Raw genomic sequence first — 23,893 nt, forward strand, 5'->3', positions numbered from 1 at the left:
CCGTGGGGTATGGTGTAGTCAGGCGGGCCAGGTCGGTAACGTGCGGGCAGCGAGGTATCAGAGGAGCAGACAGAGAATAGTCAGGTCAAGCCACGGGAGATCAATCATAAGGAGCAGGCAGGAGAGAGTAGTCAGGACGAGCCAGGGATCGAGCAGGAGACAGTCAGCAGGGTCAGGATCAAGCAGAGATCGGCAACAGGAAAACTTCACAGCCAGAATGCAGGAACAGATAATCAAGACCAAACGGCAATGTTACATACCCCCAGCTCGTTTAAATAGCGCGCCCTGCGCTGCCATTGGTGTCTGCGATCATGAGTGTGCATGCGCGGCCATCACTGTTGCCGCGGTCTCCCAGGTCCTACCGCCAACCGGCTAGTGCGCGTCCGCTGTGAAGCGCAGGGACCCTGACATCCTCCCTCTGGATGGGTGGTACACCAGGCACTTCTGACAGCAGAATGGAAACCAGATTCTGGTTTCCATTCTGCTGTCAGAAGTGCCTGACGTACCACCCATCCAGAGGGAGGATATTCCTTTACCTGGCCTAATTCGCTTCCTTAAAGGGGACCTCTGATGATTGATTTATATGCGTAATTTCCCTACGCATCTGGTGAGTGCGTATTCTTACCCCACTTTTAAAGCACAAGCACTGAAGTACCGCCGCAGTGGGCACTGTATGCACGGATTGTCAGCATACGAAGATCTATCTATACGGACATTATTATTATCAATGTTATCTATTTATTAGCGCTGCACTTTATTTATTGTACTTATACATTAAATAGCCAGGGGCCCCACCACTCAGAGATTCACTTATTTTCCCATTCTGATGCCTCGCACTGTGGGTGCTGGCTGGGGAGAGCCCATTCCGGCTTGGTACCATACGGCTGACTCATTTTGCCCTGCCTTCGGGGCTTAGTTCTGCGTGGGCAGGGCAAAATGTTTTGGGGGTGTGGCCTGGAGGGAGCTGGGCTGAGGCTGCTTTCACTCAAGCGACTGTCGGGCAGGCTGGTGTGCGGAGCTCTGGATATTTTCTTCCTTGTATTCAGTGTAAATGAGGCCTAACATGCTCTGGAGCCTTGCTAAAGAATGACGCATGAAGCATTTTTTGGCAGCGTACCGCAATGCACCAACGATGCTACCATTGCACTGGAATGGCAATGGAAGATCATAAAAATGCCTGATTTTGATAGCACACATGAAATTGTATAGAAATTCACACACAGGCCTGAGGCCTCCTTCATACTATGGCCTTGCAGTAATGCACTTGTAATGAAGCAAGTTAAATGAGTTGGTGCAATGTGGTGTCATTCATTCTGAATATCAACGCACAGGGATGGTGGGAACCCCTCATAATGGGCACAGCGGGTGTACAGACCCGGGAACTCAGCGCAGGGACAGTGGGAACCCCTCATAATGGGCACAGCAGGTGTACAGACCCGGGAACTCAGCACAAGGATGGTGGGAACCCCTCATAACGGGCACAACGGGTGTACAGACCCGAGAACTCAGCACAGGGACGGTGGGAACCCCTCATAATGGGCACAGGGGGTGTACAGACCCGAAAACTCAGCACAGGGATGGTGGGAACCCCTCATAATGGGCACAGTGAGTGTACAGACCCGGGAACTCAGCACAAGGATGGTGGGAACCCCTCATAACGGGCACAGCGGGTGTACAGACCCGAGAACTCAGCACAGGGACGGTGGGAACCCCTCATAATGGGCACAGAGGGTGTACAGACCAGGGAACTCAGCACAGGGACGGTGGGAACCCCTCATAATGGGCACAGCGGGTGTACAGACCCGGGAACTCAGCGCAGGGACGGTGGAAACCCCTCATAATGGGCACAGCGGGTGTACAGACCCGGGAACTCAGCGCAGGGACGGTGGGGGCACAGCGGGTGTACAGACCCGGGAACTCAGCACAGGGACGGTGGGAACCCCTCATAATGGGCACAGCGGGTGTACAGACCTGGGAACTCAGCACAGGGATGGTGGGAACCTCTCATAATGGGCACAGCGGGTGTACAGACCCGGGAACTCAGCACAGGGACGGTGGGAACCCCTCATAATGGGCACAGCGGGTGTACAGACATGGGAACTCAGCACAGGGACGGTGGGAACCCCTCATAATGGGCACAGCGGGTGTACAGACCTGGGAACTCAGCACAGGGACGGTGGGAACCCCTCATAATGGGCACAGCGGGTGTACAGACCCGGGAACTCAGCACAGGGACGGTGGGAACCCCTCATAATGGGCACAGCGGGTGTACAGACATGGGAACTCAGCACAGGGATGGTGGGAACCTCTCATAATGGGAAGTAGTTCAGCTCTCCAACATCCATCCAGAATGTAAATGTCACCTTTGGGTGGAGTGGCTCCAGTGATCAGGGGGCCGTTCCAGCCTAATAATATAGAAGAAAGGGTTAAATCATGTACCGCACACAGGAAGGGCCCTCTAATCCCAGCATTAACCCCTCCACTGCCATCCCTGGACCCCCGCTCCCCCCCCCCCAATCACTTTTAAAAGCCTCCCGACAGCCTGGAGGTCCGGTGTGTGAATGAGAGGAGCAGGTCCCCCCCCCATCCACTCACATTATCCCTTGCTTTCATTCGGTCCTGACTTTCCTCCTGCCGTGTCTGCTCTAATCCGCACTAATTGCCAGTAATTGGGCCCTTGCCCCGGGTCTCTGCAGGTGTTTGAAGGGACATCTGGGATCGATGCCAAGAAAACGACTTGTGAATTCATGGGGGACATCCTGAGGACACCTGTGTCAGAGGACATGCTGGGTATGTTGGAGCGCAGTTCATGCCTGGATGTGACTCCCAGATAAAGTGTCTGAAATAAGAACTGTCTGCGCCGCGCCATTCACCATCAACCGCGCCCGCGGCACGCCTAGCATTTACATGGAACGCAAACCCGACAGTCATCTCTCACTCACACGTACCTCATCTGAACGCGGTGCAATAAAACGCACGAGCGCCAAAATCAGTGTCAGCGCGCCCAGTTTTGTGTGCTACCGCGCTTCGCCGTAACGGACATAAATCCAGAGCCACAGGCCTCCAATCACAGCTGAGCGTTTCCCAGAGCGCAACAACGCTCAACGCAAAGGACCTTGTTTTTCATGGTGACTCTTAGGCTGGGTTCACATCTTGTGCGTGCCGGGAGTGAGCGCAACGTCGCATTCTTTCCCGACGGGCACAGAAACGTGCTGCTCTTTAGCGGATGTGCAGCACTATCATTATTTGCGCTCATTCCACGCATCAATCGATGCATGCACCCAAATAATGGCAGTGCTGCACATCCGCTAAAGAGCAGCACGTTTCAGTGCCCGTCAGTAAAGAATGCGACTTTGCGCTCATTCCACTCATTAATCGATGCATGCATCCAAAGTTGCATTCTTTACCGACGGGCACAGAAACGTGCTGCTCTTTAGCGGATGTGCAGCACTGCCATTATTTGGATGCATGCATCGATGCATGCGTGGAATGAGCGCAAAGTCGCATTCTTTACCAACAGGCACAGAAACGTGCTGCTTTTTAGCAGATGTGCAGCACTGCCATTATTTGCGCTCATTCCACTCATTAATCGATGCATGCATCCAAATAATGGCAGTGCTGCACATCTGCTAAAGAGCAGCACGTTTCTGTGCCCGTCAGTAAAGAATGCGACTTTGCGCTCATTCCACTCATTAATCGATGCATGCATCCAAAGTTGCATTCTTTACCGACGGGCACAGAAACATGCTGCTCTTTAGTGGATGTGCAACATTGCCATTATTTGGGGGCATGCATCGATTAATGCGTGGAATGAGCGCAAAGTCGCATTCTTTCCCGACAAGCACAGAATCGTGCTGCTCTTTAGCGGATGTGCAACATTGCCATCATTTGGATGCATGCATCGATTCATGCGTGGAATGAGCGCAAAGTCGCATTCTTTCCCGACAAGCACAGAATCGTGCTGCTCTTTAGCGGATGTGCAGCATTGCCATTATTTGGATGCATGCATCGATGCATGCGTGGAATGAGCGCAAAGTCGCATTCTTTACCGACAGGCACAGAAACGTGCTGCTTTTTAGCAGATGTGCAGCACTGCCATTATTTGCGCTCATTCCACTCATTAATCGATGCATGCACCCAAATAATGGCAGTGCTGCACATCTGCTAAAGAGCAGCACGTTTCTGTGCCCGTTGGTAAAGAATGCGACTTTGCGCTCATTCCACTCATTAATCAATGCATGCATCCAAAGTTGCATTCTTTGCCGACGGGCACAGAAATGTGCTGCTCTTTAGTGGATGTGCAACATTGCCATTATTTGGGGGCATGCATCGATTAATGCGTGGAATGAGCGCAAAGTCGCATTCTTTCCCGACAAGCACAGAATCGTGCTGCTCTTTAGCGGATGTGCAACATTGCCATCATTTGGATGCATGCATCGATTCATGCGTGGAATGAGCGCAAAGTCGCATTCTTTCCCGACAAGCACAGAATCATGCTGCTCTTTAGCGGATGTGCAGCATTGCCATTATTTGGATGCATGCATCAATGAATGTGTGGAATAAGCGCAAAGTGGAATTTTTCCCATCAGGCACAGAAATGTGCTGCTCTTTAGCGGATGTGCAACATTGCCATTATTTGGGTGCATGCATCGATTAATGCGCACAGTTTCCTGTGCACCAAACTGCATTGTGGCGCAGCACCATGCCGTACAGCGTGATTTTGGGATGCATGCATCGATTAATACGTGGAATGAACGCAAAGTCACATTCTTTCCCGACAGGCACAGAAACGTGCTGCTCTTTAGCGGATGTGCAGCACTGCCATTATTTGGATGCATGCATTGATGAATGCGTGGAATGAGCGCAAAGTGGAATTTTTCCCATCAGGCACAGAAACGTGCTGCTCTTTAGCTGATGTGCAATTTTGCCATTATTTGGGTGCATGCATCAATTAATGCACACAGTTTCCTGTGCACCAGCACCACATGGTGGCGCAGCACCATGCGGTACAGCGTGATTTTGGGAAAGGGTCAAGGGATTCTTTTCTGCATTTCCCGAGGATAGGAAAGCCTAATGAAATGAAAAAGCTGTCTTACATGCGATGCGCAGGAATGTGCAAAAAACAGTGGAAATGCGCATGCACCATTATGTGTATACATGGGTGTAAAAGTTCACATTACTGCGTGCCGGCATGGCGTGCAAAAGTGTGCGTGTTCCCAAAATGGAGGGGGAATGCGCTGATTTTTGGCAGACGTACAGGGATGCCGCTGATTCCTAATGGTACCCAGGGGCGGACTGACAACTCATGGGGCTCCTGGGCAATAGGGCATCATGGGGACCCTGTGTTCTCACCCACACTGAAACCACACCCAAAAAAAACCTATGAAAGGTACTAGGGACATCTCATGGGGCCCCCTACTGACCCGAGTTCCCCAATGGTCAGTCCGCCCCTGATGGTACCCCAAAGTATTGGCAAAGCAAACGCATTTTTGCACGTGCCAATGCGCTTTATGCGGTTTAATGCAATGCGATTTTAAAAGAAGGGCTGGGAAGTTCTTTCCCTGCGTTTCTGCGGGTAGGTCAGCCCATTGAAATGAATGGGCTGCTCTTACACTCAGCTGCACAGATTTGAATCATACCTACCACCTGTGCGTTGTCGCTGCTGAAACATTGCGCATATACAGGCTCCTCTTTTGAAGTCTATGGGTCCAAAAAATGCGTCGTTCTGCCTGTAAAAAAAAAAAAAACTGATGCACTTTTTTGCACAAGTGTTAGCCCCCATTTACACCTGAGCGTTTTGTCATGCATTTTCACGCATTTCCCTATGCGCAACAACACTCGACATCAAGAATTCCATCCTTTTCCATTATGGACGTTCAAGATTAGGGCCGGTTCACACCGTAGAAATGCAGTCCGGATGCTTTCCAAAAGCAATTCTGCATGTGCGTTTTTTATGCATTTTTTTATGCACTCAGGTGCGTTTTTTCCCCTCTTTTTTGTTTCATCTTCATTAGGGACATGTGCGTTCCGATGGATTTTGGTGCATTTAGGTGTATTCTGGTGTGTTACGGTGTGCTTTTTATACATTTTGCCACAGTTCAGCGCAGAAAAAAAAAGCAGCATGTTCTATTTTTTTTCTGCACTGGGACTTACCTCGCTGATGTGAACTAGGCCATTGGAACCCGTATAACCTATCTATGCATTTTTGATGCAGAGAAAAAAACGCACTGGACTGCATCTGGTGTGGACCGATCCTCAAAGCGCAAAGTTCCATGAACTTTTCTGTGTCTGGATTTTGGCCCCATAGACTTTAATGGAAGCTGCTGTAAAAGCGCAAAGGTCCGTGAACTTTTCTGTGTCGGGATTTTAGCCCAATAGACTTTAATGGAAACTGTTATAAAAGCGCAAAGGTCCATGAACTTTTCTGTATCGGGATTTTGGCCCCATAGACTTTAATGGAAGCTGCTGTAAAAGCGCAAAGGTCTATGAACTTTTCTGTGTCTGGATTTTGGCCCCATAGACTTTAATGGAAGCTGCTGTTAAAGCGCAAAGGTCCATGAACTTTTCTGTCGGGATTTTGGCCCCATAGACTTTAATGGAAGCTGCTATAAAAGCACGAAGGTCCGTGAACTTTTCTGTGTCGGGATTTTGGGCCCATCGACTTTAATGAAAGCTGCTGTAAAAGCGCGAAGGTCCGTGAACATTTCTGTGTCGGGATTTTGGCCCCATAGACTTTAATGGAAGCTGCTGTAAAAGCGCAAAGGTCCATGAACTTTTCTGTCAGGATTTTGGCCCATTGACTTTAATGGAAGCTGCTGTAAAAGCACAAAGGTCCATGAACTTTTCTGTGTCGTGATTTTGGCCCCATAGACTTTAATGGAAGCTGCTATAAAAGCACGAAGGTCTGTGAACTTTTTTGTGTCGGGATTTTGGGCCCATCGACTTTAATGAAAGCTGCTGTAAAAGCGCGAAGGTCCGTGAACTTTTCTGTGTCGGGATTTTGGCCCCATAGACTTTAATGGAAGCTGCTGTAAAAGCGCAAAGGTCCATGAACTTTTCTGTCGGGATTTTGGCCCCATAGACTTTAATGGAAGCTGCTATAAAAGCACGAAGGTCCGTGAACTTTTCTGTGTCGGGATTTTGGGTCCATCGACTTTAATGGAAGCTGCTGTAAAAGCGTGAAGGTCCATGAACTTTTCTGTCGGGATTTTGGCCCATTGACTTTAATGGAAGCTGCTGTAAAAGCGCGAAGGTCCGTGAACTTTTCTGTGTCGGGATTTCGGCCCCATAGACTTTAATGGAAGCTGCTGTGAAAGCGCAAAGGTCCGTGAACTTTACTGTGTCCGGATGTTGACCCCATAGACTTTAATGGAAGCTGCTATAAAAGCGCAAAGGTCCGTGAACTTTTCTGTGTCGGGATTTCGGCCCCATAGACTTTAATGGAAGCTGCTGTAAAAGCGCAAAGGTCCGTGAACTTTTCTGTGTCGGGATTTTGACCCCCATAGACTTTAATGGAAGCTGCTGTAAAAGCGCAAAGGTCCGTGAACTTTTCTGTGTCGGGATTTTGACCCCCATAGACTTTAATGGAAGCTGCTGTAAAAGCGCAAAGGTCCGTGAACTTTTCTGTGTCGGGATTTTGGCCCCATAGACTGTAATGGAAGCTGCTGTAAAAGCGCAAAGCAAGCTTTTTTTGTGCATTTTTGCGGCTGATTAACTGCTCTCCTCCCCAGAGCCAAAATTCCTGCATTTGCATTCGCATGCAGAAACGTGCGCAAAACACTTCAGAAACGTGTATGTGTGCGCAAAAAACACCAAATCGCCTGAAACCAGCTAAGTGCGACTAGTGCACATTTTTTTTTTTTACGAATTTTGACTGTGGTCTGGCAATTACAAGGAAGACCAGGAGATATGATGTCACAGATGATACTATCTTTCCATTGGCCAGAATAAAATCACCTAAAGCTGAAAAAGAAAAAACTTTTGCACGTGCGCAAAAATGTGCCAAAAAAGCCGCAAAATACTCTCAAGTGTGAATGGAGGCTTGGGGCTTATTCACATCATGCAATCATTTGCATTAAATCGCAGGCTATAACACGCTGTATACATGCGTTGCTGTGCATATTGATCCTTAAAGAGCTCACTGAAATCTCACAGAACTTTAACATGTTAATGTTAGTCTTTGTAAATCTTATAATTAATTTCTGGTGATCCTGCCATAAAGGTCCCGCTTCGGGCACTTCCTGTTTGCGGGGTGACAACTGTCTCCTACCTGCCTTTCTGGGTGTCCCCTAATCACATGCGCCCCCTAGTGGAGACTACAAGCCGATGCATGATATTGCTCATACAAGGTCCGCTGTTGTCACCAGTTCAGAGGAATAATGTGCAGACAACGCTGAACCCAGGGGCAGACAAGAAGTGGCTGAAAGAGGCTGGAGGGGATCAGAAGAAACAGACAACATATAAAATGCACAGAGCAAACTAAGGGGAATATATATATAAAAAAAGCAGTTCATCTGACATTTACTAAACATTCACTGCGGGTGAATTTTCCAGGTTCAGGTTTTAAATGACAGTGATTGATTCACCACCAGTGAATGGTAAAAGTTACTATACCCGTAAATGTCAACCATCTAGGGGCAGGGGCGGACTGACCATTTGGAAACTCAGGCACTGCCAGAGGGCCTGGGGTCAGTAGGGGGCCCCATGAGATGCCCCTGGTACCTTTTTCATAGGCTTTTTTGAGTTTGGGCAAGGACACAGGGGACCCCATGATCCCCTATTGCCCGGGGGCCCTATGAGTTGTCAGTCCGCCCCTGTCTAGGGGTAAATCGTCTTTATAGGAACCCCAACACACATCCAGAAAAAAAGCCCCTTGTACTATAACACATCACAATGCACTGATGTCACATTCAGTTCTAATGGGCACCCATCACAGGACAGTTGACAAAAAAAGAAACAGAAGAGTGGGAGCAGAAAAAGACCAAGTGCTCTATTAGGTCTGCCCATCCCCACTTAAAAACAAATACATAAATATATACATATATTTATATATATATATATATATATATATATATATATTTTTTTTTTTTTTTAATTAATTTTTATATATATATATATATTTTTTTTATAAGTATATATATATATATATATATTTATTTTTATTAATGTATTTATATATATATATATATATATATATACATATATTTATTTTTATTAATGTGTATATATATATATATACACACACATTAATAAAAATAAATATATATATATATACACGCACATATAAATATATATATATATATATATATAAATATAAATTAATTTAAAAAAAATAATATATATATATATATATATTTTATTTTTTTTTATTAATGTATTTATATATATATATATATATATATATATATATATATATTTTTTTTTCCATTTATTTAGAATTTACTTAAAACATTTTTTCAAGTGTTTAAAAAACCATTTAAACTTCCATATAGTTACATACTTAGTCTGGCTGAAAAAAGACAAAAGTCCATCCAGTTCAACCATTAAAAAAGAAAAAAAAGTTATAATCCTACACCCGCAGTTGATCCAGAGGAAGGCAAAAACCCAGCAAAGCATGATCCAATCTGCTCCTGCAGGGGAAAAAATCCTTCCTGATCCCCCTGTGATCTATCTGTTTACATTTTACTGCAGAAAGGTGTTTTAAGTACTGCCCCTCATCTTTTTTTTTTATTTAAACATGCGCTTTTTAAAATTTTTTAATTAAGACAGTAGTTTTAAAAAAGCACCCAAAAAGAAATCCCTTTTTATTATTTGAATTTAGTAAAATTTAAATTTATTTAGATATTAAACTTTTTAATCTGTTTGCAATTTACTGGTGAAGGGTTACCTATGTGCTACACCCCCTTCTCCTTTTATATTTAAACAGATTAATTTTAAATTAACTTCTCAAATGTTTAATTTATTTACAGTTATATAACAATGTAATTGCATTTATGTACAATTTTAAATTATTTCAGTATTTTGTTTTAAAAACTAAACTGTAATCTATCAGTTTGCAATTTATTGGTAAAGGGTGACCTATGTACTGCCCCAAACCCCCTCCCTCCCCCCCCCCCCCCCACACACAAACACACACTTTTTATTTAAATATGCGTGTTTTAATAAGATAGAAAGTTGCAGAAAGTAACCAAAAAGTGGTCACATTTTAATTTTTTTAAATGTTACTTTTCATAAACATTAAAAAAATTATGTAAACTTTTTAATTTATCGGTGTACAATTTACTGCTGAATGGTGCTTTTTATAGTCTATGTGTGTCATAAAACAAAATATATAAATCCTGATCTTGTACAGTCTGTGGCCATAAAAAAAGGCAATAAATACAAACCTATTGGACTTTCTTACTAATACTGTTTATTATGGTGTGAAGGAACCCTCAAATGTTCAGCCTCCTCTATGGTCACTGTCCAGGGATGGTTGGAAGCTGCTTGGTGCTGTGGAGCAATGCAAACAGTTTTTATTTCCAACACAAATACTAAAAATGCTGATTTTAATCTGTGTAAAAATTTTTTTTTTTTTTTTAATTGGAAACGTTTACATTTATCTCAATTGTTCAGCCTCCTCTATTGCCACTTTTCATTGATGGTGTGAAACTGATTGGTGCTGTGGAGCAATGCAGACAGTTTTTATTTCCAACACAAATATTTAAAAAATGCTGATTTTGAAGTGTGTAAATATATGCTCTGAGACTAGTTAAAACATTTATTTATTTATATATATATATATATATATATATATATATATATATTTTTTTTTAATTTAGCTAAAAAGGTTCAGCCTCCTCTATGGCCACTTAGGGATGGTTGAAGCTGATTGGTGCTGTGGAGCAATGCAGACAGTTTTTATTTCCAACAAAAAATATTTAAAAAATGCTGATTTTAACATGTGTAAAAAAAAAATGTAAATTACATTTAAGAAAATTGTCTTAAACGCCAGGTGGCTAAACTTTCAATTTATTTACATTTATTAAAAAAACAAATTCTGAAAACTTTTTCTATTATCCTAAATGTTCATCCCCCTCTCTGATCACTTTCCATTGAAGGTTTGAAGATGATTGGTGCTGTGGAGCAATGCAGACAGTTTTTATTTCCAACACAAATATTTAAAAAATGCTGATTTTGAAGTGTGTAAATATATACTCTGAGACTAGTTAAAACATTTATTTATTTATATATATATATATATATATATATATTTTTTTTTTAATTTAGCTAAAAAGGTTCAGCCTCCTCTATGGCCACTTAGGGATGGTTGAAGCTGATTGGTGCTGTGGAGCAATGCAGACAGTTTTTATTTCCAACAAAAAATATTTAAAAAATGCTGATTTTAACATGTGTAAAAAAAAAAATGTAAATTACATTTAAGAAAATTGTCTTAAACGCCAGGTGGCTAAACTTTCAATTTATTTACATTTATTAAAAAAACTAATTCTGAAAACTTTTTCTATTATCCTAAATGTTCATCCCCCTCTCTGATCACTTTCCATTGAAGGTTTGAAGATGATTGGTGCTGTGGAGCAATGCAGACAGTTTTTATTTCCAACACAAATATAAAAAAAATTGCTGATTTTAAAGTGTGTAAATATATACTCTGGATGCAGACTAGTTAAAACTTTTATTTATTTTTATAATTTTTTATGTATTTTTTTTAAATTTAGCTAAAAAGGTTCAGCCTCCTCTATGGCCACTGAGGGATGGCTGAAGCTGATTGGTGCTGTGGAGCAATACAGGCAGTTTTTATTTCCAACACAAATATAAAAAAATGCTGATTTTAAAGTGTGTAAATATATACTCTGGATGCAAACTAGTTAAAACTTTTATTTATTTTTATATTTTTTTTATGTATTTTTTTAAAATTTAGCTAAAAAGGTTCAGCCTCCTCTATGGCCACTGAGGGATGGCTGAAGCTGATTGGTGCTGTGGAGCAATACAGGCAGTTTTTATTTCCAACACAAATATAAAAAAATGCTGATTTTAAAGTGTGTAACTATATGCTCTGGGCACAAACTAAAACTTTTACTTATTTTTATATTTTTTTAATGTAATTTTTAATTTTTTTTTTTAATTTAGCTAAAAAGTTTCAGCCTTAAATAATAAAAAAAAAAAAGTTTCAGCCTCCTTTATGGCCACTGAGGGATGGCTGAAGCTGATTGGTGCTGTGGAGCAATACAGGCAGTTTTTATTTCCAACACAAATATAAAAAAAATGCCGATTTTAAAGTGTGTAAATATATGCTCTGGGTGCAAACTAGTTAAAACTTTTATTTATTTTTATATTTTTTTATGTTTTTGTTTTTTTTTTTAATTTAGCTAAAAAGGTTCAGCCTCCTCTATGGCCATTGAGGGATGGCTGAAGCTGATTGGTGCTGTGGAGCAATACAGTTTTTATTTTCAACACAAATATAAAAAAAATGCTGATTTTAAAGTGTGTAGCTATATGCTCTGGGCGCAAACTAAAACGTTTACTTATTTTTATAATTTTTATGTAATTTTTTTTTTTTAAATTTAGCTTAAAAGTTTCAGCCTTAAATAATTACAAAAAAAGGTTTCAGCCTCCTCTATGGCCAGTGAGGGATGGCTGAAGCTGATTGGTGCTGTGGAGCAATACAGGCAGTTTTTATTTCCAACACAAATATAAAAAAAATGCCGATTTTAAAGTGTGTAAATATATGCTCTGGGTGCAAACTAGTTAAAACTTTTATTTATTTTTATAATTTTTTTTTTTTTAATTTAGCTAAAAAGGTTCAACCTCCTCTATGGCGACTGAGGGATGGCTGAAGCTGATTGGTGCTGTGGAGCAATGCAGGCAGTTTTTATTTTCAACACAAATATAAAAAATGCTGATTTTAATGTGTGTAACTATATGCTCTGGGCCAGGGGCGGACTGACCATAAGGAAACTCGGGCACTGCCCAAGGGCCCGGGGTCAGTAGGGGGCCCCATGAGATGCCCCTGGTACCTTTTTCATAGGCTTTTTTGAGTTTGGGCAAGGACACAGGGGCCCCATGATCCCCTATTGCCCGGGGGCCCCATGAGTTGTCAGTCCGCCCCTGCTCTGGGCGCAAACTAAAACTTTTACTCATTTTTATATATTTATATTATTATATTTATATATTATTTTTTCAATAATTACAAAAAAAAAGGTTCAGCCTCCTTTATGGCCACTGAGGGATGGCTGAAGCTGATTGGTGCTGTAGAGCAATACAGACAGTTTTTATTTCCAACACAAATATAAAAAATGCTGATTTTAATGTGTGTAAATATATGCTCTGGGCGCAAACTAGTGAAAATTTTTATTTATTTTTATAATTTTTTTTTTTTTAATTTAGCTAAAAAGGTTCAGCCTCCTCTATGGCCACTGAGGGATGGCTGAAGATGATTGGTGCTGTGGAGCAATGCAGGCAGTTTTTATTTCCAACACAAATTAGAAAGGCCAGTGTTAGTCCGCAATGTTTCACCGCGATCTGTAATTACAGACTCGCCTACCAGAGATTTGTTCCCAAATTTCAACCTTGTAATTCCTGTTGGTAGAATTATTATTGTTTTTTGTGTTACTTTTTGTTTCTCTCATTTTCCTCTTAAGCCCGGGTTCACACTGATGAATTAGCAGCATTTTCAGTGCGAACTCCGCACCGCATCAGAATCGCACCCCGTTCATGTGAACCGCTGCGGGTGTGTATGTTAAATTAACAACACCCCGAAATCGGTCCACAAAACGCAGTGCGATGTGCAGAATCGGATCGCATAGGTGTGAATACCCATGCAATCCGATTCTAGTGCGGACCCAAAAAGGGTCCTGCACATTTTTGGTGCGGTTCAAAATGTACGGCTCCAATCGCACCGCACACAAATCGCATGTGATTTGCAGAGGAATGCAGTGCGGTTCCTGTGCGAATCATATGTGATATACCGCACCACATATATGTGAACCCAGGCTAAGTCTCCATTTTTTCCGCGAACAAGAACAAAAGTGCACTTTTTTTCCCCCAGCCATGGAGCGCGCAAAATTGCATGTTGCACTTGCTGTGCCATTCATGGCTAATGGCACCCCAAATGCAGCCAAATGCAAATGCTGCACGACAAATGCGCCAAAGCACGCAGTAAAAAAACACCTAAAAGGTACATTGGTACGTTTGTCCTGCATAGGAAAACCCCATTCAAATGAATAGTCTGCCCTATGTGCAGGGGCGGACTGACAACTCATGGGGCCCCCGGGCAATAGGGGATCATGGGCAGGGGCGGACTTACCTTTTGGAAACTTGGGCACTGCCCAAGGGCCCGGGGTCAGTAGGGGGCCCCATAAGATGCCCCTGGCACCATTTTCATAGGCTTTTTTGAGTTTGGGCAAGGACTCAGGGGCCCAATGATCCCCTATTGCCCGGGGTCCCCATGAGTTGTCAGTCCGCCCCTGATCATGGGGCCCCTGTGTCCTTGCCCACACTTAAACCACACCCAAAAAAGCCTATAAAAGGTACCAGGGACATTTCATGGGGCCCCCTACTGACCCTGGGCCCTTGGGCAGTGCCCCAGTGCTCGAATGGTCAGTCCGCCCCTGCCTATGTCTTTAATGCAAAAACACGCAAAAAAAGCATGAAAAAACGTGCACACGATGCTGGAATGTGTATGCCACCAAAATCCTGGGGAAGAATTCCATCAGGTTTATTTTTTCTGTCCGTGACCCCTTTGGGGATCTTTTCCTTTTCTTCCTGTCTCTGTGACAACTGTAAAAAAAAAAAAAAAGAGCTGTGGTCATCAGGAAAGCACAACCAGCAATAAAAACATTGTCAGAAATTCTAACCCTTCCCCATGATATTAAAATGCATTTTGTGTCCCTGTTTGGAGAGAATTTCTATCACTTCCTGTCCTGAATATATTTCCTGTGGCTGAGAAAATGTTTCCTCCTGTCTGCAGCAGACTGATTAGCCTAGGCTCAGATGATGTGATCAGTCTGCTGCAGGCAGGAGGAAGCATTTCCTCAGTCTCCCCCCCCCCCCTCCCCCCCAGTGATCAGACTGTACATTGTAACTTGTCCCAAGGTGAGAGGCTGCAGCAGAGGCTGATCTGTGTCAGACATTTGTGAACACAGCCAAGAACAGTACAGCAGTACAGCACCGGGATTTATTAGGATATACATGGTTTGAATTCTGAACAATTTTTTGTCTAAAAATCGAAACGTCGTTCGTTCTGTAATCTGACGGTGCCACCAATGATTTCGAAAATCGGTCGTTCTTCACAAATTTTCCAGCATGCCCAATAAACGAAATGGGGAGGAACCACGATAATCGGGCGATGCCATTGCCTCACTAACAGAGCAAAAATCGGCTGATTATTCTTAGGTCCGATTTTTGTACAAAAATCATTTGGAATTCGAACCATGTATGGCCGGCCTTACTTGATCATACTACCTGTGGCCATCATCTAAAGCAGGCCACAGACCGTCCATTTTTAAAAAAAACCCGAAAAATTGGTCGTTCAATAGGCCGACGTTACCACCAACAGTAAAAAAAATCGGCCAATTTTCGGCTCGTCTACGGCCGGCATTTAATTACTTCTGTCCCTGCAGAGAGCTCCACTATTATATTTGACATGAAAAAGTCTTGCAGTTGCAACAATGTATCTATTTGTATCCATTTCGGATACAGATGGTTTTATTCGGATACAAATTGATACAATCACAACACTTTTCATGTAAAATATAATAGCGGACTGGAATTCTTCTTCTTCTACTTCTTCTTCTTCTTCCTGCTTCCTTCTTCCTCCTCCTCCTTCTTCTTCTTCTTCTTCCTCCTCTTCTTCTTCCTCTTCTTCCTCTTCCTCTTCTTCTTCCTCTTCTTCTTCTTCCTCTTCTTTCTCCTCTTCTTCTTCTTCTTCCTCTTCCTCTTCTTCTTCTTCCTCTTCCGCTTCTTCTTCCTCTTCTTCTTCCTCTTCTTCTTCCTCTTCTTCTTCCTCTTCTTCTTCCTCCTCTTCTTCTTCCTCTTCGTCACAGCTCATGCGCAGATTTTTTATCGGTAAAAAGATCGCCAGATTTGCCCATCATTGCCGGGAAAATCGGCCGATTTTTTTCCAACTTTACCGATTAAAAAAATGTGCCAAAATCCAGAAAAATGGCCGACCAATGAACCCATTAACGGTGTGAGAATCGGACAATTATTTTTCAGGCCGCAAAATTGGCCGATTTTCGACCCATCTATGGCCTGCATTAGTCTGGGAAGTAGACGGTGGCCCTAGATAAGGTGTGTCAAACTGGTGGCCCTCCAGCTGTTGCCAAACTACAAGTCCCATGAGGCATTGCAAGGCTGACAGTTACAAGCATGACTCCCAAAGGCAGAGGCATGATGGGACTTGTAGTTTGGCAACAGCTGGAGGGTCGCCAGTTTGACACCCCTGTCCTAGATGATGCCTGTACAAAGATGGCGCCGTCCGATGGAAGAGCTTTGAATACTGGACATGATTTATCATACATGAACAAATAGATTTTCTTTACCTCTACCAAAATCTGAAATATCTGTTTTTGGGCGGACCGATCCCTTTATAACTTTCATCTTTTTATCGGTTTATAACCATCACACGGCATGATCGGCGCGAGCAACACTTGCGTCCTTCACATTGTCTGGGCGGGCCAGCAGAATAATTGCCATTCTTGTCCGGTGTCCCAAGCTGCCATTTATCCCAACACCCTGGACAACGCGGAGAAGAAAAAAGCCTCGACAGATGCCGCTACCCTCCCCCCCCCCATCCCCCCCCCGCCAAAAAAAGGAGCCTTAATTAGTTTCACAACATTCGCCGAAAACATTGTAATAAATAAAAAATATGCCATTCAGCTCCCATTGGTGGGTCCCTTTGTGGGGCGCTAATGGCGTCTTTAAATAAAGTGAATTATAGGCCGGTGGGGAGGCTGCTAATTAGGTCGCAGATTTCGGAGCGTACAGGCTGGATGAGAACTGAAGGGTTTTTTTTTAACTCTTTTTCTTTTTTTTTTAATTTCCAGGAAAATCAGAGCCGGGGCTATTCACTGCGGCGCTGTTATCCCCGAGTAAAACGCATGGCGAGCGGATGAGGAAGGACGGGGGGGGGAGGGTTGACCAAAAAACTACTTCAACTGATATATAAAACCATATATATAGTCCAACATAACCCTTTAGGACCGGTTAACGCTCCATGCGTTTCAGTTGCTTTTTTTCTGCATCCAAAACGCACAGAAAGTAGGTTGTCAGTGTCATAGTTCACATCAGTGCTGGCAGTTCCAATGCGTTCCGGTTGCAGAAAAAAACATGGAACAGGCTGCAGTTTTTCTGCACAGAACTTTACTGGAACTTGGTAAAAGGCATAAAAAATGCATCGAAATGTACTGGAATGCACCAAAACATACCAAAAACGCTCTGGAACGCACATGGACCTATTTAAATTGAAGAAAAAAAGTACTGGAATGTGCCAAAAATGCACTGGAACGCACATGTCCCTATTTAAATTGAAGAAAAAACGTACAGGAACGTGCCAAAAACTTACTGGAATGCGCCAAAAACAGATCAAAAACGTGCATGCAAAAACGCATCTGGACTACGTTTCTATAGTGTGCACTGGCCCTAAAACACACCAAAACGCACTGGAACGTACATGCCCCTATTTAAATTGAAGAAAAAGAGAGGGGAAAAAATGAACTGGAAAGCATAAAAATCTCACAGGAACGTGTCAAAAACGCAGCAGAACACTCCAAAAATGTACCGGAATACGCCAAAAACGCATCAAAAATGGGCATGCAAAAATGCATCCGTACTGTGTTTCTATGCACTGGCCCTAAAACGCGTCAAAAACGCTCTGGAATCACCAAAACACACCAAAAACTCACTGGAACGCACATGTCCCTATTTAAAATGAAGAAAAAACGTACAGGAACGTGTCAAAAACGCAGCGGAACGCGCCAAAAATGTACCAGAATGCGCCAAAAATGCATGAAAAATGTGCATGCAAAAACGCATCCGGACTGTGTTTCTATACTGTGCACTGGCCCTAAAATGCATCAAAAACGCACTGGAAGGTACATGCCCCTATTTGAAGAAAAAGAGAGGGGAAAAAATGAACTGGAATGCATAAAGGAAGGGGGGGAAGATAAAGAGAGAGAGAGAAAGGGGGAGGGAGAAAGGGGGAGGGAGAGAGAGAGATAAAGAAAGAGAGAGAGAGAGATAGAGATAGAGAGAGGGGGAGGGGGAGAGAGAGGGAGGGGGGGAGAAAGAGAGAGGGGGGAAAGAAAGAGAGAGAAGAAGAGGGAGGGAGAGAGAGAGGGGGGAGGGGGGAAAGAGAGAGGGAGAGAAAGAGAGGGAGGGAGAGAGAGATGGGGGGAGAAAAAAAGAAAGAAAGAAAGAAAGAAAGAAAGAAAAAGAAAGAGAGAGAGATGGGGGGGGGAGAATGAAAGAGGGGGGAGGGAGGGAGAAAGAGAGAGAGGGGGGAGAGGAGAGAGAGAGGGGGGGCCAGAGAGAGAGGGGGGAGAAAGACAGAAAGAAAAAGTGGAGAGAGAAAAAAAGAAAGAGAAGAGAAAGAAAAACAAATAAAATGAGGAAAGAGAAAGAAAGAGAGGGAAAGAAAAGAAAGAAAGAGAGAGAAAGAAAGAAAAAGAAAGAAAGAAAGAAAGAGAGAGAGAGAGAAAGCAAAAGAAAAGAAAGAAAGAGAGAGAGAAAGCAAAAGAAAAGAAAGAAAGAGAGAGAAAGAAAAAAGAAAGAAAGAAAGAAAGAGAGAGAAAGAAAGAAAAAGAAAGAAAGAAAGAGAGAGAGAGAAAGCAAAAGAAAAGAAAGAAAGAGAAAGAAAAAAGAAAGAAAGAAAGAAAGAAAGAAAGAAAGAAAGAAAGAAAGAAAGAGAAAGCAAAAGAAAAGAAATAAAGAGAGAAAGAAAAAGATAGAAAGAAAGAGAGAGAGAGAGAGAGAGAGAGAGAGAAAATGAGGAAAAAGAAAAAAGGGGAGAGAAAGAAAGAAAAAGAAAGAAAGAAAAAGAAAAGAAAGAAAGAGAGAGAAAGAAAGAGAAAGAAAGAAAGAAAGAAAGAAAGAATGAGAGAGAGAGAGAGAGAGAAAGAAAGAAAGAAAGAGAAAAAAAGAGAAAGAAAGAAAGAAAGAAAGAAAGGAAGAGAGAGAGAGAGAAAGAAAGAAAGAAAGAAAAAAAAAAAGGAGGAAAGAGAGAGAAAGAAAAAGAAAGAAAGAAAGAGAAGAGAAAGAAAAAGAAAGAAAATTAGTCAATAAATAGAAATAATAAAATAAATAAATTAAACCAATAAATTGATAATAAATATATACAATAGATGAATAAATGAATCAATAACTAAATAAAAATAAATAAATAAACAATAAGTACATTAATAAAATAGGTAAATAAATAAATAAAAATAATGAAACAAACAAATAAAAAAAACCAAATAAATAATTAATCAAAATTTGCTCCTTCTTTGGTGACAATTTTGCACATAATTTCCCCAACGCAAATTTTTCACTCTGTTCCACCAATGGAGTATGGGGTCAAGTGTCTGTTCCCATCTCAGCGCTGTGTTTTGACAAAATACGACACATCTGTTTTTTCCCCCTCGCCCATTTACATTGCTGTGTTTAAACAAAGTCACTCCGGCGCGCTAAGGCTATGCTCACAAGTTGGGAATGTGCACAAAATCGCACACTTTCCTGACATGCACAGAAATACGCTGCTTGTTAACAGACATGTGTTTGTGATATAAATTGTTAGTGGTACCCACCCGCATCTTCTATCGCATGCCGCAAAATGCAAAATGCGTTCTGGTGTGGTGCAATTTTGCAAAAGGGTCAGGAACTTTTTTTTTTTTAAAGTTTTCCGTGCATACAGCAATCCATTGAAATGAATGGACTGCCCTACATGCGTGGAAAATGTGCAGAAACGCACGGGCAGTCTGTCGCACCGGCCTGCTGTGATCGGAGCCTATTCCCATAATAAGGATAAGTGCTCAGCAGGATCACGGTAACATAACGCAGACGGCGACATTTTTACTATGAGCAAATGATTTGCCGTGGAACTTGTGCGTCAGCAATTGGAAGATCCCTATTTGCCACAAATTTGCATAATATTTCAAAGATTGGCCAAACAGAATAAGCGCAATTAGTGCGTCAAGCAGTAGGTGGCGCTGGACTCCTTAGAGACTACGGTCGCTGCGGTATGATCATTTGTTGCAATTTGTAATTGTTTTTTTTTTTTTTGCGACAATTCCTGCACCTAATTTTCTTATCCCAAATTTTTACTCTGAGTCACCAATAGTTTATGGAGCCCATTGTCTGTTCTCATCTGGATGCGTTTTGAAAAATACGACACGCCCAATTTTTCTGGCCATTTACGCTGTTGCGTTTTAAGAAATGCGCTCTGACGGGAGAGCGCTATGTTCGAGCAAACTCGATCGCTTTCCTGATAAGCATAGAAACACTCTGCTCCCTGCGCTTGGTGCGTGCGAAAATGTAATCTGTGGGGGGCGCCATTGACAGTCAATGGATTTGCTGTGCGTCTGCTAAAGGGCAGCGCGTTTCTGTTACGGGATTTTGCGTGCGTTCCCGACATGCAAGGACCTGGCCTGAAAGGTGTTTAATGAACATACACTGCTCAATAAAAATGAAAGGAACACTTTGTAGTATAGCATCAAGTCTGAAACTCCTGGGATATTGATCTGGTCAAGTAAGTAGCAGAGGGGGTTGTTAATCAGTTTCAGCTGCTTTGGTGTTAATGAAATTAACAGGTGCACTAGATGGGCAACAATGAGACAACCCCCAAAACAGGAATGGTTTTACAGGTGGAGGCCACTTAAATTATTTTACCCTACTCATCTTTTCTGACTGTTTTTCACTAGTTTTGCATTTGGCTAGGGTCAGTGTCACTGCTGGTAGCATGAGGCCATACCTGGACCCTACAGAGGTTGCACAGGCAGTCCAACTCCTCCAGGATGGCACTTCAATATGTGCCATTGCCAGAAGGTTTGCTGTGTCTCCCAGCACAGTCTCAAGAGCATGGAGGAGATTCCAGGAGACAGGAAGTTACTCTAGGAGAGCTGGACAGGGCCATAGAAGGTCCTTAACCCATCAGCAGGACCGGTATCTACTCCTTTGTGCAAGGAGGAACAGGATGAGCCCTGCCAGAGCCCTACAAAATGACCTCCAGCAGGTCACTGGTGTGAATGTCTCTGACCAATCAGAAACAGACTTCATGTGGGTGGTCTGAGGGCCCGACGTCCTCTAGTGGGCCCTGTGCTCACAGCTCGGCACCATAGAGCTCGATTGCCATTGAACACCAGAATTGGCAGGTCCACCACTGGCGCCCTGTGCTTTTCACAGATGAGAGCAGGTTCACCCTGAGCACATGTGACAGACATGAAAGGGTCTGGAGAAGCCGTGGAGAACGTCCTGCTGCCTGTAACATCGTTCAGTATGACCGTTTTGGTGGTGGGTCAGTGATGGTCTGGGGAGGCATATCCATGGAGGGACGCACAGACCTCTACAGGCTAGACAATGGCACCCTGACTGCCATGAGGTATGGGGATGAAATCCTTGGACCCATTGTCAGACCCTACGCTGGTGCAGTGGGTCCTGGGTTCCTCCTGGTGCAGTGGGTCCTGGGTTCCTCCTGGTGCAGTGGGTCCTGGGTTCCTCCTGGTGCAGACAATGTCCGGCCTCATGTGGTGAGAGTATGCAGGCATTTCCTGGAGGATGAAGGAATTGATACCATTGAATGGCCCCCACGCTCTCCTGACCTAAATCCAATAGAACACCTCTGGGATGTCATGTTTCAGTCCATCCGACGCCACCAGGTTGTACCTCAGACTGTCCAGGAGCTCAGTAATGCCCTGGTCCAGATCTGGGAGGAAATCCCCCAGGACACCATCCGTTGTCTCATTAGGAGCCTCCCCCGACGTTGTCAGTCATACATACAAGCACATGGTGTCCATACAAGCTACTGAGTACCATTCTGAGTTGCTGCAATGAAATTTCAGCAAAATGGACTCTCCTGCTGCATCATTTTTTTACTTTTCGGGGTGTCTTTGAATTCAGTCCTCTGTAGGTCGATCATTTTCATTCCCATCAAACGATGGGGGATCCTTACATTCCTAACACATTACCCCGTCCATATCAGTATAGAGATCCAGCAGGAGATTCTTCCCCATTGAGATCTGATGGGTTCTCAGAGTGTTCCTTTCATTTTTGGAGCCGTGTATATGAACAATGGATTCTACTGATTTTCTATTGCTCATTGGCTGTGATTATTAAACACATTGGCAGTGAGGCCTGCGCTTCCCACATTGAATATTATCATTCTGCGGGTTCATATTTTTGGCGATTGCTACAGCGATCCTCTTTTGGTAATTTATGGGGTTTTTACGGGTGATTGTCCCTACAGTCATCTGCTGATAATGGATATGACCCTCCAATGATGGGAGGTGAGGGCTATGGAAAAGGAAGCAACTGTGCAGAGCATACAGCGCCATCTGCTGTATATCATGGGAAGTGACGCGCTACCCTGACCTCTACATCAGTGATGTAACAATGACATCATTCTGGACACTTTCCTCTGACAGCAGCGCCATCTGCTGTCCATACTGTGGTACAGCAACTCCTCAGTGTCCTGAAGAAGAGACAAAGATGCCATGGATGCCACAGAGCCAATCCTGAGGGCTCATTCCCACCATGTCCATCGAGCCGGACCGGCCATTGGTGGCCTTACACACTTCCAGCTTTGTGATGTGCAATTCGATCAAAACGTTCGAATCGCCATAAAATTCCCTTCCGAAAGACTTATGGGGACCGTACACACTTCAATGTACAATCAATTTATTGTCCAATGGGGTTATAATCTTTAGTGTACGACCCAAACGATCGACGCACCACACTCAGGGAAGTGGATTTCAATCACTAAGACATTCACACTTGTGCGACTCCAAAGTCACACGATTTCCTGTGCAATTTTGGAGTATGACTTTGATGCGAATTTTATCAGATTTTACACTTTCTGGACCTTAGATGCATCAGAGTCACTCGGGGAAATGGATTTCAATCCCTAAGACTCCATTCACCCTTGTGCGACTCCATAGGCACACAGGAAATCGTGCGTCTTTGAAGTCGCACAAGTGTGAATGGAGTCTTAGTGATTGATATCCACTTCCCCACGTGACTTTGATGCGACTTTTATCTGACTTTACACTCCCTGGACCTTAGAGTCACTTGGGGAAGTGGATATCAATCACTAAGACTCCATTCACATTTGTGCGACTCCAAAGTCGCACAATTTCCTGTTTTGCTATGGAGTCGCACAAGGGTGAATGGAGTCTTAGTGATTGATATCCACTTCCCCAAGTGACTCTAAGGTCCAGGGAGTGTAAAGTCAGATAAAAGTCGCATGAAAGTCACGTGGGGAAGTGGATATCAATCACTAAGACTCCATTCACACTTGTGCGACTCGAAAGTCACACGATTTTCCGTGCAACTTTGGAGTGTGACTTTGATGCAACTTTTATCTCACTTTACACTATCTGGATATTAGATGCACCAAAGTCACTTGGGGAGGGAGATTTCACTCACTGAGACTCCATTCACACTTGTGCGACTCCAAAGTCACACAGAAAATCTTACGACTTTGGAGTCGCACAAGTGTGAAGGGAGTCTTAGTGATTGATATCCACTTCCCCACATGACTTTGATGTGACTTTTATCTGACTTTTATCTCCCTGGACCTTAGACGCATCAAAGTCACTTGGGGAAGTGGATATCAATCACTAAGACTCCATTCACATTTGTGCGACTCCAAAGTCGCACAATTTCCTGCTTTGCTATGGAGTCGCACAAGGGTGAATGGAGTCTT

The 23,893-nt window shown here is 43.3% G+C and overlaps 1 protein-coding gene across 1 annotated transcript in view; it reads left to right on the top strand.

Annotated features, from left to right (window-relative positions):
• The window catches only part of ATP6V1B1 (ATPase H+ transporting V1 subunit B1), a 140,447-nt gene that overhangs the window by 69,689 nt on the left and 46,865 nt on the right, over window positions 1-23,893 (top strand). Inside the window, exon 4 of the mRNA XM_089691167.1 lies at window positions 2,697-2,790. Coding sequence (XP_089547293.1) covers window positions 2,697-2,790 — 94 coding nt within the window. The remainder of the gene's footprint in view (window positions 1-2,696; window positions 2,791-23,893) is intronic.

This window comes from Staurois parvus, unplaced genomic scaffold (assembly GCF_062004578.1).
Source record: "Staurois parvus isolate SC_StPar_1 unplaced genomic scaffold, SC_StPar_1.0 ptg000552l, whole genome shotgun sequence".
Taxonomy (NCBI): Eukaryota; Metazoa; Chordata; class Amphibia; order Anura; family Ranidae; genus Staurois; species Staurois parvus.